Consider the following 17,407-nt stretch of genomic DNA (forward strand, 5'->3'; position numbering starts at 1 on the left):
TGTTCAAATTCGAATAAGTCGTGTTGTTGGCGAAAAGCTCGTTGAAGAGTATAAAATATTAAAATACGGATCAAGGTCACGTGACATCCGTTAGCAAGAAATACTTAGAATAGAAGTCAAATATGTAATCAATAAATATTTACAGAACTGTTGAAGTGACCTCCATACTCCATTATGTTAAATCTAAATAAATGGACCAGTCAAGTCCTGACTAATTGATTGACTTGTTTTATTGTTAGTTCCTTTTTGACAAACTTTTAATGTTTATTTTTGTTTACAAGTTATATAATTTACATATATCAGACAACGGAAGCAGATATATTTTATCAACTCTAGCAGACGTCCATGACTTTGTCCTCATAGATTTGAATTGGATGTAATTAATAGTGATGATAATTTTTCCTAAATTATTTTTTACTAGCGGACGCCCGCGACTTCGTCCATCCTTAGACCTCTTAATCCAACCCTTACAGCAGTATCGTTGTAAAAATGGAGTAACTTCTCCTGTTTTCCCAACATTTCCATTTACTGCTCTGCTCCTATTGATCGTAGCGTGATGAAAAGTATACTGTATCTGCCCAGGAGTATGAAGAATAATTGTACCAAGTTTCGTTAAAATCCTTCGAGTAGTTTTTGTTTCTATAACGAACATACAGACAGAAAGATAGACAAAAGGTTTACTGATTGCATTTTTGGCATCAGTATCGATCACTAATCACTCCCTAATAGTAATTTTGAAAATGTATTTTATGTACAGAATTGACCTGTACAGATTTATTATAAGTATAGATATAGCCTGGCATATACGTGGGGTCCTAAAAAAGGCAAAGTAACAAAAGCAATTTTTAGCCTACAAAAAGGAGAGGTTCTACGTTCGGCTGTATGTATGTTTTTATTTTACTTGGATAGAATTTTAGATTATTAAATTAGGGTGCTCTCAAATAAGCTCTATTTTGATCCCCTGCAAGGAATGTATCTTATTTCCAGACACCCTGTAAATAACCTTAGGTAAACTAAATTTGGGCCGCTCAAAGATTTTGTTTCTGACACCTGTCAATTCGTCAAGACTAGTGATGTACCACAAATAACATTATTGTCAATCATATCTATACGAATATCGCGCTCAAAGTCATCAAATATAGTATTTTTAGTTATAAACGCAATCTCTAAGCGGCCAGACTTTATATGCAACAGAATAGCTAAAATATTATACCAGTTCATATAGTAATCATAGTACAAGTTCATAATATAGTACAATCATAGTACAAAACGACATATTGTAGTCATAACAAACAGAGACACGTTGTATCTACGAATACCAAAGCATTTTACCGACGTTTAATTGCAATAAAATTCATGACAAATAATTGCTAAATGACAATCACGTGGCCGTTTTGCGTTATTAAACTAGATATGCGTTTGATTAAAGAATTCCATGATAGTCATTGCATTCATTAATTCAATAGGTATTATTAAGAGACCGATCTTCACTTGGCTTTTTTTGTAAAGTATTTTTTCTTAGAAATTGTAACGCCATCTTAAGGCGCCATCTTAAGGCGGCTTTACGAGTATTTAGTACTATGCTAACTAATTTGTCCATTTTTCCATCTTCTCCGCATATCAGCGGCCTTATTATGTATCTCAGTGTACCATTCCAACAATGAGTCACTACATCGATTTTCGTCGTATTTTCGTTTTTGTGATCATCTAATACATATAGATAATAGTTATTTCTACAAAATTACCTTGACTACGCCATTTGACATCAAGTGGCAATAATGTTTTGTTTTAACAATCATCTAACATTAATATTTTAACAAAATAATGTAAATATCAGTTTTTCGTTGAAATAACATTACTACCTGCTTCTACCACTACTAGTCTACTAGACTAATGTTACTTCACATAAAATGACGATTATTGTGTCATTTCTTTGAAAACACAATGTTAGATGATTGCAGAAACGGAAATACGATGAAAAACGATGTAGTGATTGATTATTTGAATGGTACGCCGAGTTACATAATAACCAACCAACAGATTGTGGTCATACGCAAGTATAATGTAAAAAAAAAAACAATCGTCTAAACTTTACTTTTAAAAGCTCGATCAGTTACACTTTACTGAACAAAATTCCTGATTATTTATTTTTCAAGACAACAATATTCTAGACTGCAATAAACGTTAATTTAGACTCTAAATCAGAGGTTCCCAAACTTTTTTTCTCATAGACCATTTTCACATTTTACTGGTTCCGGTGGACCCCCTGCTAAATTTATATCCAAAACTCGACAAAAAATGTGTTTAGCTGAATCCATCACAAAATAATCAGTTTAAAAAAATAGTGAGAATTGATTACTTAATTAGTTAATTATTTAATTTATTGTGCTGTGAGTGTATGACAAAAAGTAAAATTGTCCAGGCAAAAATTTATTTCAGCCAACTTTAATTTTATTAACTCTTTAACACACTAATTATAAATCATAATCACCACGGACCAACTGGCTAATCGTTAATTTGGTAGAACGTTAGAGAAATCATTAAAATCAATAAATAAGCCGTGACACTGATGCATTGCCGCATTAACTCAGTTTATCTCTATTTACTTTATGAATAAGTAGGTAAGCATTTTATGCAGGCTTTGTCGCAACAGATAAGATAGAAACAGATAATTAGTGCAAATAAATGAGTATAGTAAACAAACTGAGTCAAGTGCAATCAAATGGAAATTCAATTTGTTCAGCGATTCTACTGTTTTTTTTTTCTGATTATGTAAGTGCCGTAGGCTCCTTAGTGGACCTCAGCGGCGTCACTGGGGGTTTGGGCAAGCGCTTATGCATCGCCTGATGGGGTCCGAAGACAGGATAGATGCGGAACGACATTAGCAGGGCTATCACTCGTAACTCAGTCGCATGAAAAAATATGCGAGATTGAAACACAGGGAGGCTAAAGAAATTAAATTTAATAAACATTTTTAAATGTAATTTCTGTAGCAACGATATTAAATTTGAAATTATGTTTGAAAAACATTTTTTTTAATATTCAAAATTATTTTTGGACTTCACTCCTTAAGAAGCGATTTTTCATATATAGCCCCCGGTATGAGAAAAATATGGGCAGTAAAATTTGATGAACGAATGACAGCGTTACGTTTTTGTGCGCAACCTATTCTGCGCACCTGTCACCGTGCGCTGCCGCCAACAGTTTAAAGTGTATGCTGCGGGGCAACATACACCCGTTTGACAGCCGCGTGGCGCAGTGGGTAGTGACCCTGCTTTCTGCATCCACGGCCGTGGGTTCGATTCCCACAACTGGAAAATATTTGTGTAATGAGCATGGGTGTTTTCCAGTGTCTGTGTGTATTTATACATTATATAAGTATTTATATGTAGTATATAATTGTATATTAATATTATAATATCAACTATATTAGTACCCATAACACAAGCTACTCTGTACGCTTACTTTGGGGCTAGATAGTGGTGTGTATTGTTTAAGTATATGTATTTGTTTAAGTATATTTATTTATTTATTTATTTAGACAGTCGGACTGAAAGAGTAAACTCCATTTTGGCGTCGGAGCTGACACACACTTTTTTTTCATTAAGGCTTATAGTTTACAAGCACTTTTGTAATGACAGCTTTGTTTTTGGAGTACTAGCGAGTAGTGACTCTATCATCGGTTCGGAAGGCACAAGAGTCTGACCAATGTTTTTTGTGGTCTGACAAAGAGTTCAGCGGAGCGCTCATAAACCGTCTTACAACCTCTGCATTCAGTAAAATTACAGCGATGTGACATCGCTCATTTCCATGGTAACTTCGTTGTTAGTACCATTTCTGACGTCCCAGCTAAAATTACATCGACGAGTATAAAATAGCGGAATCACTCCCCTGTTCAATTCACGTAGATTATTTTAATAAAAATCCAAGTAGTCCTTCACGCTCTGTTCCAATACCAAAAATAAAAAAAAAAAATAAAAAAAAATACATACAGCCGAACGTAGAACCTCCTCCTTTTTGGAAGTCGGTTAATAAGTACGAGTGGTTAGCTATTAAAATAATAGTTTCATATCATTACAAAAAAATATATAATGTTTACCATAATTGTATAATTAAAATAATTTGGTAAAAAAATAATGATACAGCAATTCTATGTATTGTAAAATTCAACATTGAACTTAATTGCAGTTTGATTTCACGTGACTTGGCCAGTTCATGGGAACGCGTTGATTAGTTACTTCCGCGAAGTTCCATCGGGTATAGAAAAATAATCTACCTATATGCCTAACCAAACTAGCCGAGGCCCTGTGGTTTCACCCGCGTAGTTCATGTTCCCTTGAGAATACTGGGATAAAATTTTAGCCTATGACTCACGTATAAATAAATTAAACCTTGGCTGAGTTTATTATTGGCTCTTCTCGGACTAAGGCGCATTTGGAACCCTCGTAACTTTAATTTTAAGTTTTCGACTATTATTACCATCATTAGATTATCATATAGTCAGGATTGTCATAAATTACATTATGACATAATCCTGACTTTTCAAAAATTCTTTACCGATATTTAATTAAAAATGTTCAAAGAACATGTTTTCTAAAATTATTATTTTCGGAGTTAATAATATTTATTTTCTAAATAGATCATAAAATTTGTCCCAAAAACGCATCCTTTTATAATTATGACGTACCTATCCCACTTTCAACAATAATTTGTGCCCAAACTTATCTTCGTGCCTTGTGTTAATTTTACTAATCACGAAAAGTCATACGGCTAAGGCACAGTATACAAATATTAAGCTGCAGAACTTCGTTTTATACTTAATAGTGATGTTTTTTTTATGTTTAATTGTAGGTACATAACAAATTGACAGCCGAAGGTATTTGTAAATTAAACCCATTTGAATTAGACAAACACAAATAACTTAGATAGACGTATGTTAATTTATGTTAAGTATATTTGACGTGCTTTAAAAAAAATAATAATTACGTGTGAGTGTTAAAGTTATTTAATAAAGTTGTTCTACTTTGTACCTTAAAGCTAAGGTTAACAGCATTTTGAGGTTATAAATAAGGTCAACAACACCGATTGCTTCGAAAAAATGTGGCATGTACAGGTAGGTAGGTAGTCTTACTTGAGAATTTGAAAAAATGTGGCATGTACAGGTAAGTAGTCTTACTTGAGAATTTGTGATTCGATGCTTAGCTGCTTCATCAGATTCCTTCTCAAAATGGTGAATCGTTGGATGCATATTAATATTCCTAAACTCTTGAATTTACTTTGAAAATATCATCCGTCCAATATTTTATTCAATATAATCACTAAAAGATCATTATTTTGAATCTCCAATCTATACTAATATTATAAAGCTGAAGAGTTTTTTTATTAGTTTGAACGCGCTTATCTCAGAAACTACTGGTCCGATTTGAAAAATTCTTTCAGTGTTAGATAGCTCATTTATCGAAGAAGTCTATAGGCTATAATTATATTATTCCCGTATTCCTACGGGAACGGAAACCACGCGAGTGAAACCGCGCGGCGTCAGCTAGTAAATAATAATCCATGTAGATTGTAGGTACACGTTATTTGTTTATATGTACTATATTTGAGAGTAGTGGCCGAATACTGAAACGTCAATCAAAACCATCGTGACTGATGGTTATGTATTTATGATGGTTATGGATGAGAGTAGGTATATCTTGAATACATATACATAACCTCATCTGTTATTTATTTGGGCTATGAAATAAATGATAGAAAATATTCACATTGACACATAGCACATAAGTTGCCTAGTTAAATTGCGCTCCAGTTTAAGCCAACGATTTTTTATACTATAGATATGTTGCGTATACAATTGTTTGTTTAAATAACTTTCATTGTTTACTATGCGACTCAATGAAATTAAGACAATAGGGATGATGACAGTTTTTTAAATTGTATATAAATTAAATGTACGCTAATAGTAAAGCAATTTTGTAAAAGTAACAGGGTCTGCGATCATTACTTTCGGAGCTACAGGGATTTAAAGGGTCTGATTTGCGGCGCTGCCGCGGATCCCTGAAAAACGCTCCGTACAAAATGGCACGATTTAGTGACGTCGTTGGCTCGCTGATCGTTAGGTTTGTATGGGCGTTCAAACAAAATTACTAATATCTTTGTTATTTCTGCGTTTATGTTTATAGTTCATTTATTAAAAAATGACACATTTAATGTAAGGAAGCTAAAACTGTATGAATTTTTATCTAATTACGATAAAATATTTTTAATAGAATTTGAAATTTTATAATCTTATTTATTTTGCAAGTATCCAGTCAATCTTTGCTTTTTATGTATAAATTAGTTAACATTGACCTTATTTACCCGAATGTATCATAAAAATCAATATATGAACACACACAAATCACTTTATCCCTCGCTTTGTAAGCTAGTTTAGAATGTATGAATTTCTAAATAAGTCCAGAAATCGAATTCAGGACCTCTTGTTTTAAGCAATGCATTAATCAAACGTCAAGTAGATTTATTAGGAAACTTTCGTCAATGTGCTTGACCATAATTGTATATCTAATCAGTAGGCGAACCTGCTATTAAAAAAACAAAAAATTTGTATAGGTATAATTTAAACTCAGTTAGTTAACCTTATAATATTTTTCAATGATCAATCGAAACCGTTTTCGAGTCTGTTAGTGCGTTCAAGCCGCAGAAAATAGATAAAGTGATTGAGCGAGCGAATAAGCGAACAAAAAAGCTCTATAACATTAATGAAATATATATAAAGGATAAGAGCCCCATTACACAGTCATAATCTAACATATAGTCAATCATCATCATTATCAACCCATATTCGGCTCACTGCTGAGCCTCCTCTCAGAATGAGAGGGGTTAGGCTATTAGTCCAACACGCTGACCCAATGCGGATTGGCAGACTTCACCGTTCACCGTTTGAGACACGTGATATTTAATTTCTTAAAATGCACACAACTGAAAAGTTGGTGGTGCATGCCCTGGACCGGATTCGAACCCAGGAACCAGAAATCGGTGGCAGAGGTCATATCCACTGGGCTATCACGGCTCTCGATATAGTCAATAGTCAATATGCGTTTATTTCAATTAGGCATAGTTTACAAGCACTTTCGAAATGTCAGGTTAAAATATTATAAAATTATGGTGATAATAATAATTAGTCGAAAACTTTAAATTGAATTTACGAGGGTTCCAAATGCGCCTTGTTCCTAGAAGAGCCCACAACACATTCAGCCAGGTTTTTTCTTTTTTAGTTTATCACTATTTACCAATAGGTATATAAGTAGCCGGTCATTTTATTTCCAAGCTTTTTTTGTCGTTCATTTGTCATTATCACTATAATACGACTTTTCCATAAGCTCGCGTCTAATAAAAACTTTGAACTTATTGAGAGACATGCCCATGGTTTCATGTGGCAGTTTATTATAAAAACGTATGCAATTGCAATTAAAATAATTACTGATTTTTTGTTTGTAACCTAGTGTGGTGTTATGTTAGTGCATGTCTTAATAGCAGCCTGGAGTTGGGAAATTGGCGGTGTTAGTACACCCCCGTGCCTTGGAGAGCACGTAAAGCCGTCGGTCTTGCGCCTGATCTCTCACCGGTCGTGTCGGTGTGCCGTCCCATCGGATTTCGAGAGTGAGGGAACAGAGAGTGCACCTGTGCTTGCGCATACACTTGTGCACTATAATATCTCCTGCGTACATGGTTAATCTCACCATGAGATTAGCCGCCGTGACCGAAAAAAAATAAAAAGTCGGTCGGGAACATATTATTATTATTATTCCGAAGAATATGCAGTAACATAAGATTAATGTACAATGTCTCTAACATTGAATAACACCTAACAATTTGGCAGTTTGACAACATTATGTTTTTTATTCCTTTGTTTTCGGTGAGTTTGCGTCCAACAATGAATTTTTATTTTCTTTGTTTACTTATCAAAACGTCAAATTATTTCTACAGTCTGTTTATTAATTCGGCGGAATTCTGATATTTCTAGGTTTGGGAAATCTGCTGTCTTCCTTAGTCTAGCTAGTCGATGATATTTTTTCCCTATGTCATTTCTATCGAATTTGATATTTTGTAAATTCTATTTCTTAAAATTAAGATTAAGTTTTATAATTTAATTGAAAGTTAAGCCTTTATTTCATTTTTAAATTAGAAAGCAGTGATAATTTACACTATAGATCGGTTACGTCCCTACAAAATCACCGCAAAAGTGATCCGAAAAATAGGACAAAATTGTGCGCTCAGTACACGCATGCACAATTTTGTGTTTAATTCCATTATGTATATTTATGTACCTACTAGAGGCCAAACCAAAAATTTTGCGAAATCGGTTCAGCCGTTCTCGAGATTTTCACTTAGGAATATTCACGATTGATTTTATATATATACGAGTATGTATATAGATTAACATAATTGTCGGAAACGGGATCTTATCGCACATAAAATTAAAAAGTGTACGCGAATAAACAAAAAACAACGAAAACGAATGAATAATAAAAATACCTTCATTCTATTTAAAACTCGCCTAATTTACGCGTAAGTATTAGTATGTTTGAAAACATAATTAAGTTGGTAGGTATACTCGAACCTCGTCCAAGCATTTTTATATCACTCGTTTGACCAGTTTCGCGGTGTTAGGTTTTATTAAGTAGGTACTATATCGGGTTTCCGTTATTTATAAACTTAAATCAGGTCTGTATCATGCCAATTGCATCCTAGAGAAATAATGAAAAGAATTTCCTACTTAATAGACACGAGAAATAAAAACACCGGAAGAGGTCGAATTCTAGATTTAATTTTTATACAACTTAACTTTTGTTAAAATCACACATTAAAAATGGTAATATTTATAAGAATAATACCAAAAAATAATAGTGATACCAAAAAGTTTTTTAATTCTATATATGACAAATTGATCATGCGTCATGTGACCCAAGAGCTGGCGCTTATGTGGCCCAAAGGATAAGTCTTGTTATCCAGAGGGGTAACACTTGCCTACAGGTCGACAATTGGATGGTACTGTATTTGTTATAATATTAAAAGAATATGTCGGCGGAACAGACTAAATTCCACTTCTGATAACGGGGAACATACTAAATTTCATGTTGAGCTAAACTTTACGTGTCAAGGATGGCAGATACACAAAGTAACATTATAAACTTAACTTACTACTACAGTTCTACCCTCTAACTACAATATTGATCAAGTACAGCGCTGATACTATCAGATGTAAACCAAGATTATCTAGCGTATGGCAAGGAGTCAGCCACCAGCGGATCTCGGACTTGCAACCGATTCCAGTAGGGTTGAGGGGCTCCTTTACAACATGTTAACGCTCCCCTTCTCCGCTTGTGTTGGCTCCCAGCCAAGTAACTAACAATGCAATACTAACCGGACCGGACGATAACTCACTCACTCACTATATTCAATGACTCACTACTTAATTTCTACATCTCTCTCATCTATTTCACTATTCTTAACGAATGGAAGACGACTATTCATTTCAAAGACGCGATTACAACTCAACTGCTCAACTAGCAGACTACAGTGGAGGCAGGGTACCCCTGTACCTGTCAAGCGTACCGGCTACGCGCCATTTTGGACGCAATGCTATGGACGAGAGTCACGTTATCAACCTTTTACAGTCTTATTTATTTAAACAGTAAATAATTAAATCCCAACTACATGAAAACCTGATTCTAATATTATCGCAATAATGAACGTAGATTTTGCTAACCGATCAAATAACTCACTCGCCGACAAATATTACTCCAAAAAATCACGCCCTCCGGTCACCACGTTTTTTTTTTTAATGAATGTTTTTCATTCAACATTCAGTTCAAGTTCAAGAACACCGATTGTCGGGTCTGCTTGATTGACGTAAATTATTATGATTTCACGAAACCAATTTCCTCGGTACACAACTGCAGTATTATTTGTAAGTTACAACGATATAACCATTAACATCGCTCCATGGCAACTTCATTTTTAGTGACATTTTATTCAACATCGTGAGGAAACCTGCATACCAGAGAATTTTCTTAATTCTCTGCGTGTGCGAAGTCTGCCAATCAGCATTGGGACAGCGTGACAGAATGAGAGGGGTTAGGCCAATAGTCCACCGATTGGCCTAACCGCTCTCAATTATTTCTTTATTTCTAAAGTTCAAAGAGTGAAACAATGATATTTTAAGCAACTATACTAAATACTCGTACCATCGAATGCCAGTAACTGTTTAAGTATAAAGTTGTCCACTAATTAAATCTAATCTTGCCTTTTTTGTTGCAGACAAAAAAACGATACTGCGAAACGTGTCGGGCGTGTTTAAGTCCGGGCAGTTGACTGCTATCATGGGTCCCTCAGGGGCGGGGAAGACGTCACTGCTCAACGCGCTCACGATGTTCTCGTGAGTCTCATTTTATTTCATTTGGATTTTAGCAGCTAATTGTTATTACGAGTATTTACCCCTCGGGCGCGAGGTAGTTGTCATTGCTCAACGCCCTCACGATGTTCTCGTGAGTCTTATTTTATTTCATTTGGATTTTAGCAGCTGATAGTTATTACGAGTATTTACCCCTCGGGCGTGAGGTAGTCGTCACTGCTCAACGCCCTCACGATGTTCTCGTGAGTCTCATTTTATTTCATTTGGATTTTAGCAGCTGATTGTTATTACGAGTATTTACCCCTCGGGCGTGAGGTAGTCGTCACTGCTCAACGCCCTGACGATGTTCTCGTGAGTCTCAATTTATTGCATTAGGATTTTGTTCAAGTCCGGGCAGCTGACTGCTGTCTTGGATCTCTCGGGTGCGAGGAAGACATCACTGCTCAACACGCTCACAATGTTCTCGTGAGTCTCATTTTATTTTATTTGGATTTTCGCAACTGATTGTTTTCATGGACCCCTCTGGCGCGGGGAAGACGTCACTGCTCCACGCGTTCACTATGGTCTCGTGAGTCTCATATTATTTTATTTGGATTTTCGCACCTGATTGTTGGGCCTCTCGAGCACATGGAAGACATCACTACTCATGCTGATCAAAATATTACGATGTACGGGTTTTGTTTTTCAATTTACATACTTTTAGAGAAAAAAAGCGATTTATCGCTCCGGTGGAATTCCGATTGAAAACCAGTTAGGGATGTGCATGAATTAGCGCGCTACCATCTTAGATGTATCGTTATTGACAATATTCATTAGATGAGAATGCAGTCAAGGGCTATATTGTCGCTGCAAAAAAATAGTCAATCTATTCCGGGAACTCCTTTTAATGTAGTGGACTATTAAGATGACCTTACGCGTTTGTGTGTTGAAGTTCGCTTCAACAGTTTTACACCAACTCACGGTATGTCAACTGTCAAACGCTTGTCAGAACACATTTGACGGGGGTATTCCCACAAGATAGTATACGAGTAGCTGTTTGGAAGAATTCGAGAAGTTCCTTTATTAGTCCAGGGCAGGTTTCCTCCTCCGAAAGGCAATCAAGATCAAAGCTACCTTTTGATGATGTAGACACGCCCAGCTGCTGGAATCTAACCGTCTTCCCAGACGTTTAGACACCTGTTTCACCAACACTTCACAGGGCCTCATACTGAGTCATTGCACATCAAAGTTAATTCAAACCGAAAATACGAAATGTCCGAGAAAAGTGCCGTGTTTTTTTGTTTTATTAGTCGAAAACTTGATTCTCGATCACAATGGCGGCGCTGGCGTTCCAGCGGTAAAAGTGACTTTTCCTAAACTACCTTCAAATCGTTGTAATTTACCTACCTACATGAAGGAACTGTCGAAGAATTTATTAAAGTATGGGATATTTACGAGCATCATTATTTCTACATCCAAAGTCTAAAAAAGAAGCAAACATTCCAAGTAGGTGATTTATACAACTTTTTTCAGGGTAGGGGACGTTAACGGTGTCATACGCGCTGGGGACTTGGTCTGCGAGTTGGGGAAGAACAATCACTGCCAGAAGGAGTACCGCAAGCAGACCAGCTACATCCTACAAGACGACCGGCTCAACCCGCTCTTCACAGTCGCTGAGCTGATGCAGTTTGCTGCAGACCTGAAGCTTGGGAACACATTGACGGCCAAGTTAAAGAACACTGTTGTAAGTTACCATCATTTTTTTATACAGACCAGCGCTGCTATCATGCCGGATGGTAAGTAATGACGCAGCCTATAGCTTGGCAAATTCATTCGTAACACTCCCAATGATCCGCGAGGGCCGTAGCGATGCCCCGCGCGCATGACTTCACACCTGAGCAGTTCTTCCCTCTGCCTTTATGATCATCCTATTTAAAGGCCTAGGAAACACACAGACATCCTATATCCTTCACCATCATCAGAAGAGTCTACATCTGGACACAGGCCCCTTGTAAAGACTTCTGAACCACGGCTTCATAGATGCAACAAAGCACTGCTTACCGTGACGACTTTTTACGAACCTGTATTGGAGAAGGAATTTTCTGTTTTGTACGCATAATGCCTACCCTAATTTAAAGCCTTGTTCACGCCGCTGATGAGATCCACTAAGTAGGTTGTCTTAGGTACGTACTCGTATATACTTAAATTCTATAATTATGGTGCTTTTATTGCAAGAAGTGTCACGTTTTGCATGACTAAATCCACATGAATGTCATGATCATTTTAGCCTTTTATAATCGCCCACTACAGCGCCTTATTATAGAAGTTATGGGACTTGGACCCACCACGCTGTTCAATCATGGGCTATGATGACAAATTCTTTAATTTTCCAACTCCGGACTTAGAAGTGTTACTCGAAAATCGGTAATTTACATGCATTGTACCTAACAAATTATAAATTTAAATGGATTCTGGAAAAATTTTGCATTTAATCAACTCAAATTCAAATCAACGTAATATTTTAATCATACCTACGTCACAGCTACGTTTACAAATTCCTTCCTATAATAAACATTTAAATTATTATCTTAATGTGCTACCTACCTGGAAAACTGTTGTTTTTGCTAATATTATAATAATACATAAAAAAGTCAACCATTTTTGCGAGAGTTGTTTCATCGATGGTCTTGTCTTAATGAAAAGCGTCAGCTAACAGTGAAGCTTTCGCTTGACTGTTGGATCAAGGGTCGGATATAGAAGGCAATGAACCTTGAGACACCGCGTATTATGAGAACGTTCCTTTGTTAGGAGCCCTTATCACCGATTGCTTGAACACGTAAAAGACCCACGCAAGCGTAGGAGATTTATTACGTATTACCCCGTGATATGCCGTGCCGTGAGCCGTGATAGCCCAGTGGATATGACCTCTGCCTCTCGATTCCGGAGGGTGTGGGTTCGAATCCGGTCCGGGGCGTGCACCTCCAACTTTTCAGTTGTGTGCATTTTAAGAGATTAAATATCACGTGTCTCAAACGGTGAAGGAAAACATCGTGAGGAAACCGGCATACCAGAGAATTTTCTTAATTCTCTGCGTGTGTGCAGTCTGCCAATCCGCATTGGGCCAGCGTGGTGGACTATTGGCCTAACCCCTCTCATTCTGAGAGGAGACTCCAGCTCAGCAGTGAGCCGAATATGGGTTGATGACGACGAACGATCTATTTAATTGATATTTCAAAGCCTTTAAGGCTTTCATAATAGACTCGAATCCAGAATTTCATGATACGAATCCGCCTTATGCAGGCACAGAACCAACTAAAAGGGTAGTTATTAATTTTTCTTCTTCTTCTTTCACCGCGCATATTTCCGTTACAAGGTGTTTGCTTTCTCAATCAATCGGCGCCACTTCGAATGCTGGTACGCCTTAACATTATGCCTCTTTCCTTTATAGCTTTGCCTCATGAATTGTATATGAAAATTGGCTTTAATTTTACGCAGTCGGCGACCGCCGTTGATTGCGGCCGATACGTAGGCGACTGCTGTCGACTGCCGTTGATTGCAGTCAACTCCAGTCGGCGATTGTAGTCGACTGCCTTTGATTGCAGTCATCTCCAGTCGGCGACAGCAGTCGACTGCCGTTGATTGCAGTCAACTACAGTCGGAGTCTGCCGCCGTGACATCACCGACTACAGTCGACTGCAGTCGTCGGTAGCAGTTGTTGTTCGTGTAAATGAACACTAAGGCATGACCCGGCAGACTTGCATCTCAGTCCTGGGCCTCTACTCCAAAAATGTCAGAGAAGCCGTTTGACGGCCTGCGTGGCGCAGTGGTATGCAGTGGATTTACAAGACGGAGGTCCTGGGTTCGATCCCCGACTGGGCCTATTGAGGTTTTCATAATTGGTCCAGGTCTGGTTGATGGGAGGCTTCAGCCGTGGCTGGTTATCCTACCGGCAAAGACGTACCGCCAAGCCTACCGGAACGCTAGTTCTACCACGGTGTCGTGTAGAAACCGAAAGGGGTGTGGATTATCATCCTATTCCTAACAAGTTAGCCCGCTTCCATCTTAGATTGCATCGTCACTTACCATCAGGTGAGATTGTAGTCAGGGGCTAACTTGTAAAAATAAAAAGGCCCAAAGCTGGTTTGACAGAGCCTCGTTCGATGTTTAGCAGGGAAGTTATTAATTAGCTAGTAAAAATATATTGTCATTCTTTACAGATAAGCGAAGTGTTGGAAAAGTTAGGTTTGACCGGCACAGAGAATACAAGATGCTGCAATCTGTCCGGAGGTCAGAGGAAGAGGGTCTCCATTGCTGTGGAACTCATAGACAACCCGCCGGTGCTGTTCCTGGATGAACCTACCACGTGAGTAGCATTGACTATACCTATATATCACCTGAATGGTAAGTCATGATGCAGTCTAAGATGGAAGCGGGCTAACTTGTTAGGAGGAGAATGAAAATCCACACCATTTAGGTTTCTACACGACACCTATGACCAAAGAGTTTACAATATCTTTGGCCTACTTACACAAAAAAGTGGCTTACTAATGCTACAAGAATTTTTAAAATTGGTTCCCTTAACCTACATTCTCAAAAACTTTTACATCATTATAATATTATAAAGAAATAAAGAAAGAAATAGAAAGAAATATTAGGATAGATTTTTATTTTATACTTATTCCAATTCTATAGAACCAACCTTTGCTCCAAATTTTGGCAAAAACAGGTAAACTTTTGAGAGCTTCCTTTGCGTATGCTGTTTGTGTGATTAAAGTTTTGTGCAGATAGAATCCTGAATGACGAATTTGTTCGACTTGAAATATTTGAATACAGAACAAGGCTAACTCACTAACTTTGACTTATGTTCGTTGATATAAACGAAATATATGTCATCCGGTGCCTAGTCGATCTCATACAGTAGACGACATTTCTCAGATGATTTTATAGATGTTTATTTCAATAGATTGCTAATAAAAACCAAATTAGTGAATAGACCACCCGTAGTAGTAGCCGTTCCCGTAGGAATCTATACTAATATTATAAAGCTGAAGAGTTTGTTTGTTTGTTTGTTTGATTGAACGCGCTAATCTCAAGAACTACTGTTCCGATTTGAAAAATTCTTTCAGTGTTAGATAGCCCATTTATCGAGGAAGGCTATAAGCTATATATTACCCCCATATTCCTACGGGAACGGGAACCACGTGGGTAAAACCGCGCGGCGTCAGCTAGTGCGTGATAAAATAAGCACCCGAGGATAGTGTAGCTTCCCAACAGTGACAGAATTTTTCAAATCGGTTCAGTAGTTTCGGAGCTTATTCAATGCAAAGAAACAAACACATTAATATTTTATATTTTCTCTATAAAATATTAGTATAGATGTACCTACTAATCTAATATTATATAAAATTGATAAGTAACTTGAAAATTTAACCAATCAAAAAGATAAAATCGTTATACAGGTTAAACCCATGTAGTAACCCAACCCGTTATCATTAGATATTTCTTTTTCCGCCTCGGGAAATGTTGCTTCATAATACTTAGGTTACCTAACCTACCAGTTATAAAGTAAGTACCTAAATGCTAAACGATGATTACAGAAAATACCTACTTGTTTAACATGTCTGTTGATGTTAATCAGGTTTGTTGAAATATAATGGTGTTGTAAATTAAATGACAATTACCTACATCAAAAGATTTACTCGTATAAATTATCTTAATAATTATACAAAATTACTTTTGTACGTAACCAATGTAATTAATAATGAAATAGGTGCTTTTAATGTTATCCATGTTTTATATATGACCAATATCACACCCCTTCGGAAGGTGGCTGCCATTGGTTGGATGCAAAAAGCCATAAATAGAGCGGTCTGGCGCTGCATAAAAGAGGTCTATTTTTTTTTGACGGCCTCCGTGGCGCAATGGTATGAGCAGTGGACTTATTCGACGTCGGTGCTGGGTTCGATCCCCGGCTGGACCGATTGCGGTTTTCATAGTCCAGGTTCAGGTTTCGCTATGGGAGGCTTTGGCCGTGGCTAGTTACTACAGTACCGATAAAGACGTGCCGCCAAGCGATTTAGCGTTCCAGTACGACGTCGTGTAGAAACCGAAAGGGGTGTGGATTTCATTCTCCTCCTAATTGCATCATCACTTACTATCAGGTGAGATTGTAGTCAAGGTCTAACTTGTAAAGAAACCATTGACTACAATCTCACCTGATGGTACTTAAGTCACTGCGCCACGGAGGCCGTCTATGTCTAGCATAATAGCTGATGATGATGATGATGATGGCGATGATATTTTGCAGTAAGTAAATCATCATCATCATCATCATTATCAGCTAATGGTCGTCCACTGCTGGACAAGAGGCCTCCTGTATTGACTTCCAAGCACCACGATCTCGAGCCGCCAACATCCAGCAGCTCACTGCAACCCGCTTGATGTCCTCAGCCCATTTACTTAGTGAGGGTTCGACACTGACGAGAGGTGGGGCTTTGCGGTGCGAGGTCACCATTCCATTGGAATACCTTACCTTTACCTTGTGTGAGTAGAAACATGATTATATCTTTTGCAGAGGCTTAGACAGCATGACGACAGCGCAGTGTATGGATATGCTGAAGAATTTGGCGCGCGCTGGTCGAACCGTCATCTGCACCATACATCAACCATCAGCCTCTGTCTATAAACTCTTTGATCAGGTACTTTGAAAAAAAAAAATTCTTATTTAACTCAGTCGTGGTTTAAGGATAAACACATTATGTTGGACATTTATAGACACTATAAATTATAAAGAAATAAAATTCAAAGATCTATAATTTATTACCCATAACCCACAGGTATACATTCTGGCTGAAGGACTGTGTATATACAACGGCTCGAGTGCTAACACGGTACCCTACCTCGCGTCTGTAGGCCTACAATGTCCCATGTACCACAACCCAGCGGATTATGGTTAGTACCTTACCTATCCTATAATCAATACATATCCTACTAATATTATGAACGCAAAATTAC

At 37.3% G+C, this 17,407-nt stretch overlaps 1 protein-coding gene across 1 annotated transcript in view; it reads left to right on the forward strand.

The window, feature by feature from the left end:
- LOC112048983 (dnaJ homolog subfamily C member 10) overlaps positions 1–17,407 on the forward strand; it is a 59,037-nt gene that overhangs the window by 12,749 nt on the left and 28,881 nt on the right. Inside the window, exons 2-6 of the mRNA XM_024086698.2 lie at positions 10,321–10,438; positions 11,927–12,137; positions 14,611–14,756; positions 16,968–17,091; positions 17,230–17,344. Of these exons, the coding sequence (XP_023942466.2) occupies positions 10,321–10,438; positions 11,927–12,137; positions 14,611–14,756; positions 16,968–17,091; positions 17,230–17,344 (714 nt within the window). The remainder of the gene's footprint in view (positions 1–10,320; positions 10,439–11,926; positions 12,138–14,610; positions 14,757–16,967; positions 17,092–17,229; positions 17,345–17,407) is intronic.

Source organism: Bicyclus anynana, chromosome 9 (assembly GCF_947172395.1).
Source record: "Bicyclus anynana chromosome 9, ilBicAnyn1.1, whole genome shotgun sequence".
Classification (NCBI taxonomy): domain Eukaryota; kingdom Metazoa; phylum Arthropoda; class Insecta; order Lepidoptera; family Nymphalidae; genus Bicyclus; species Bicyclus anynana.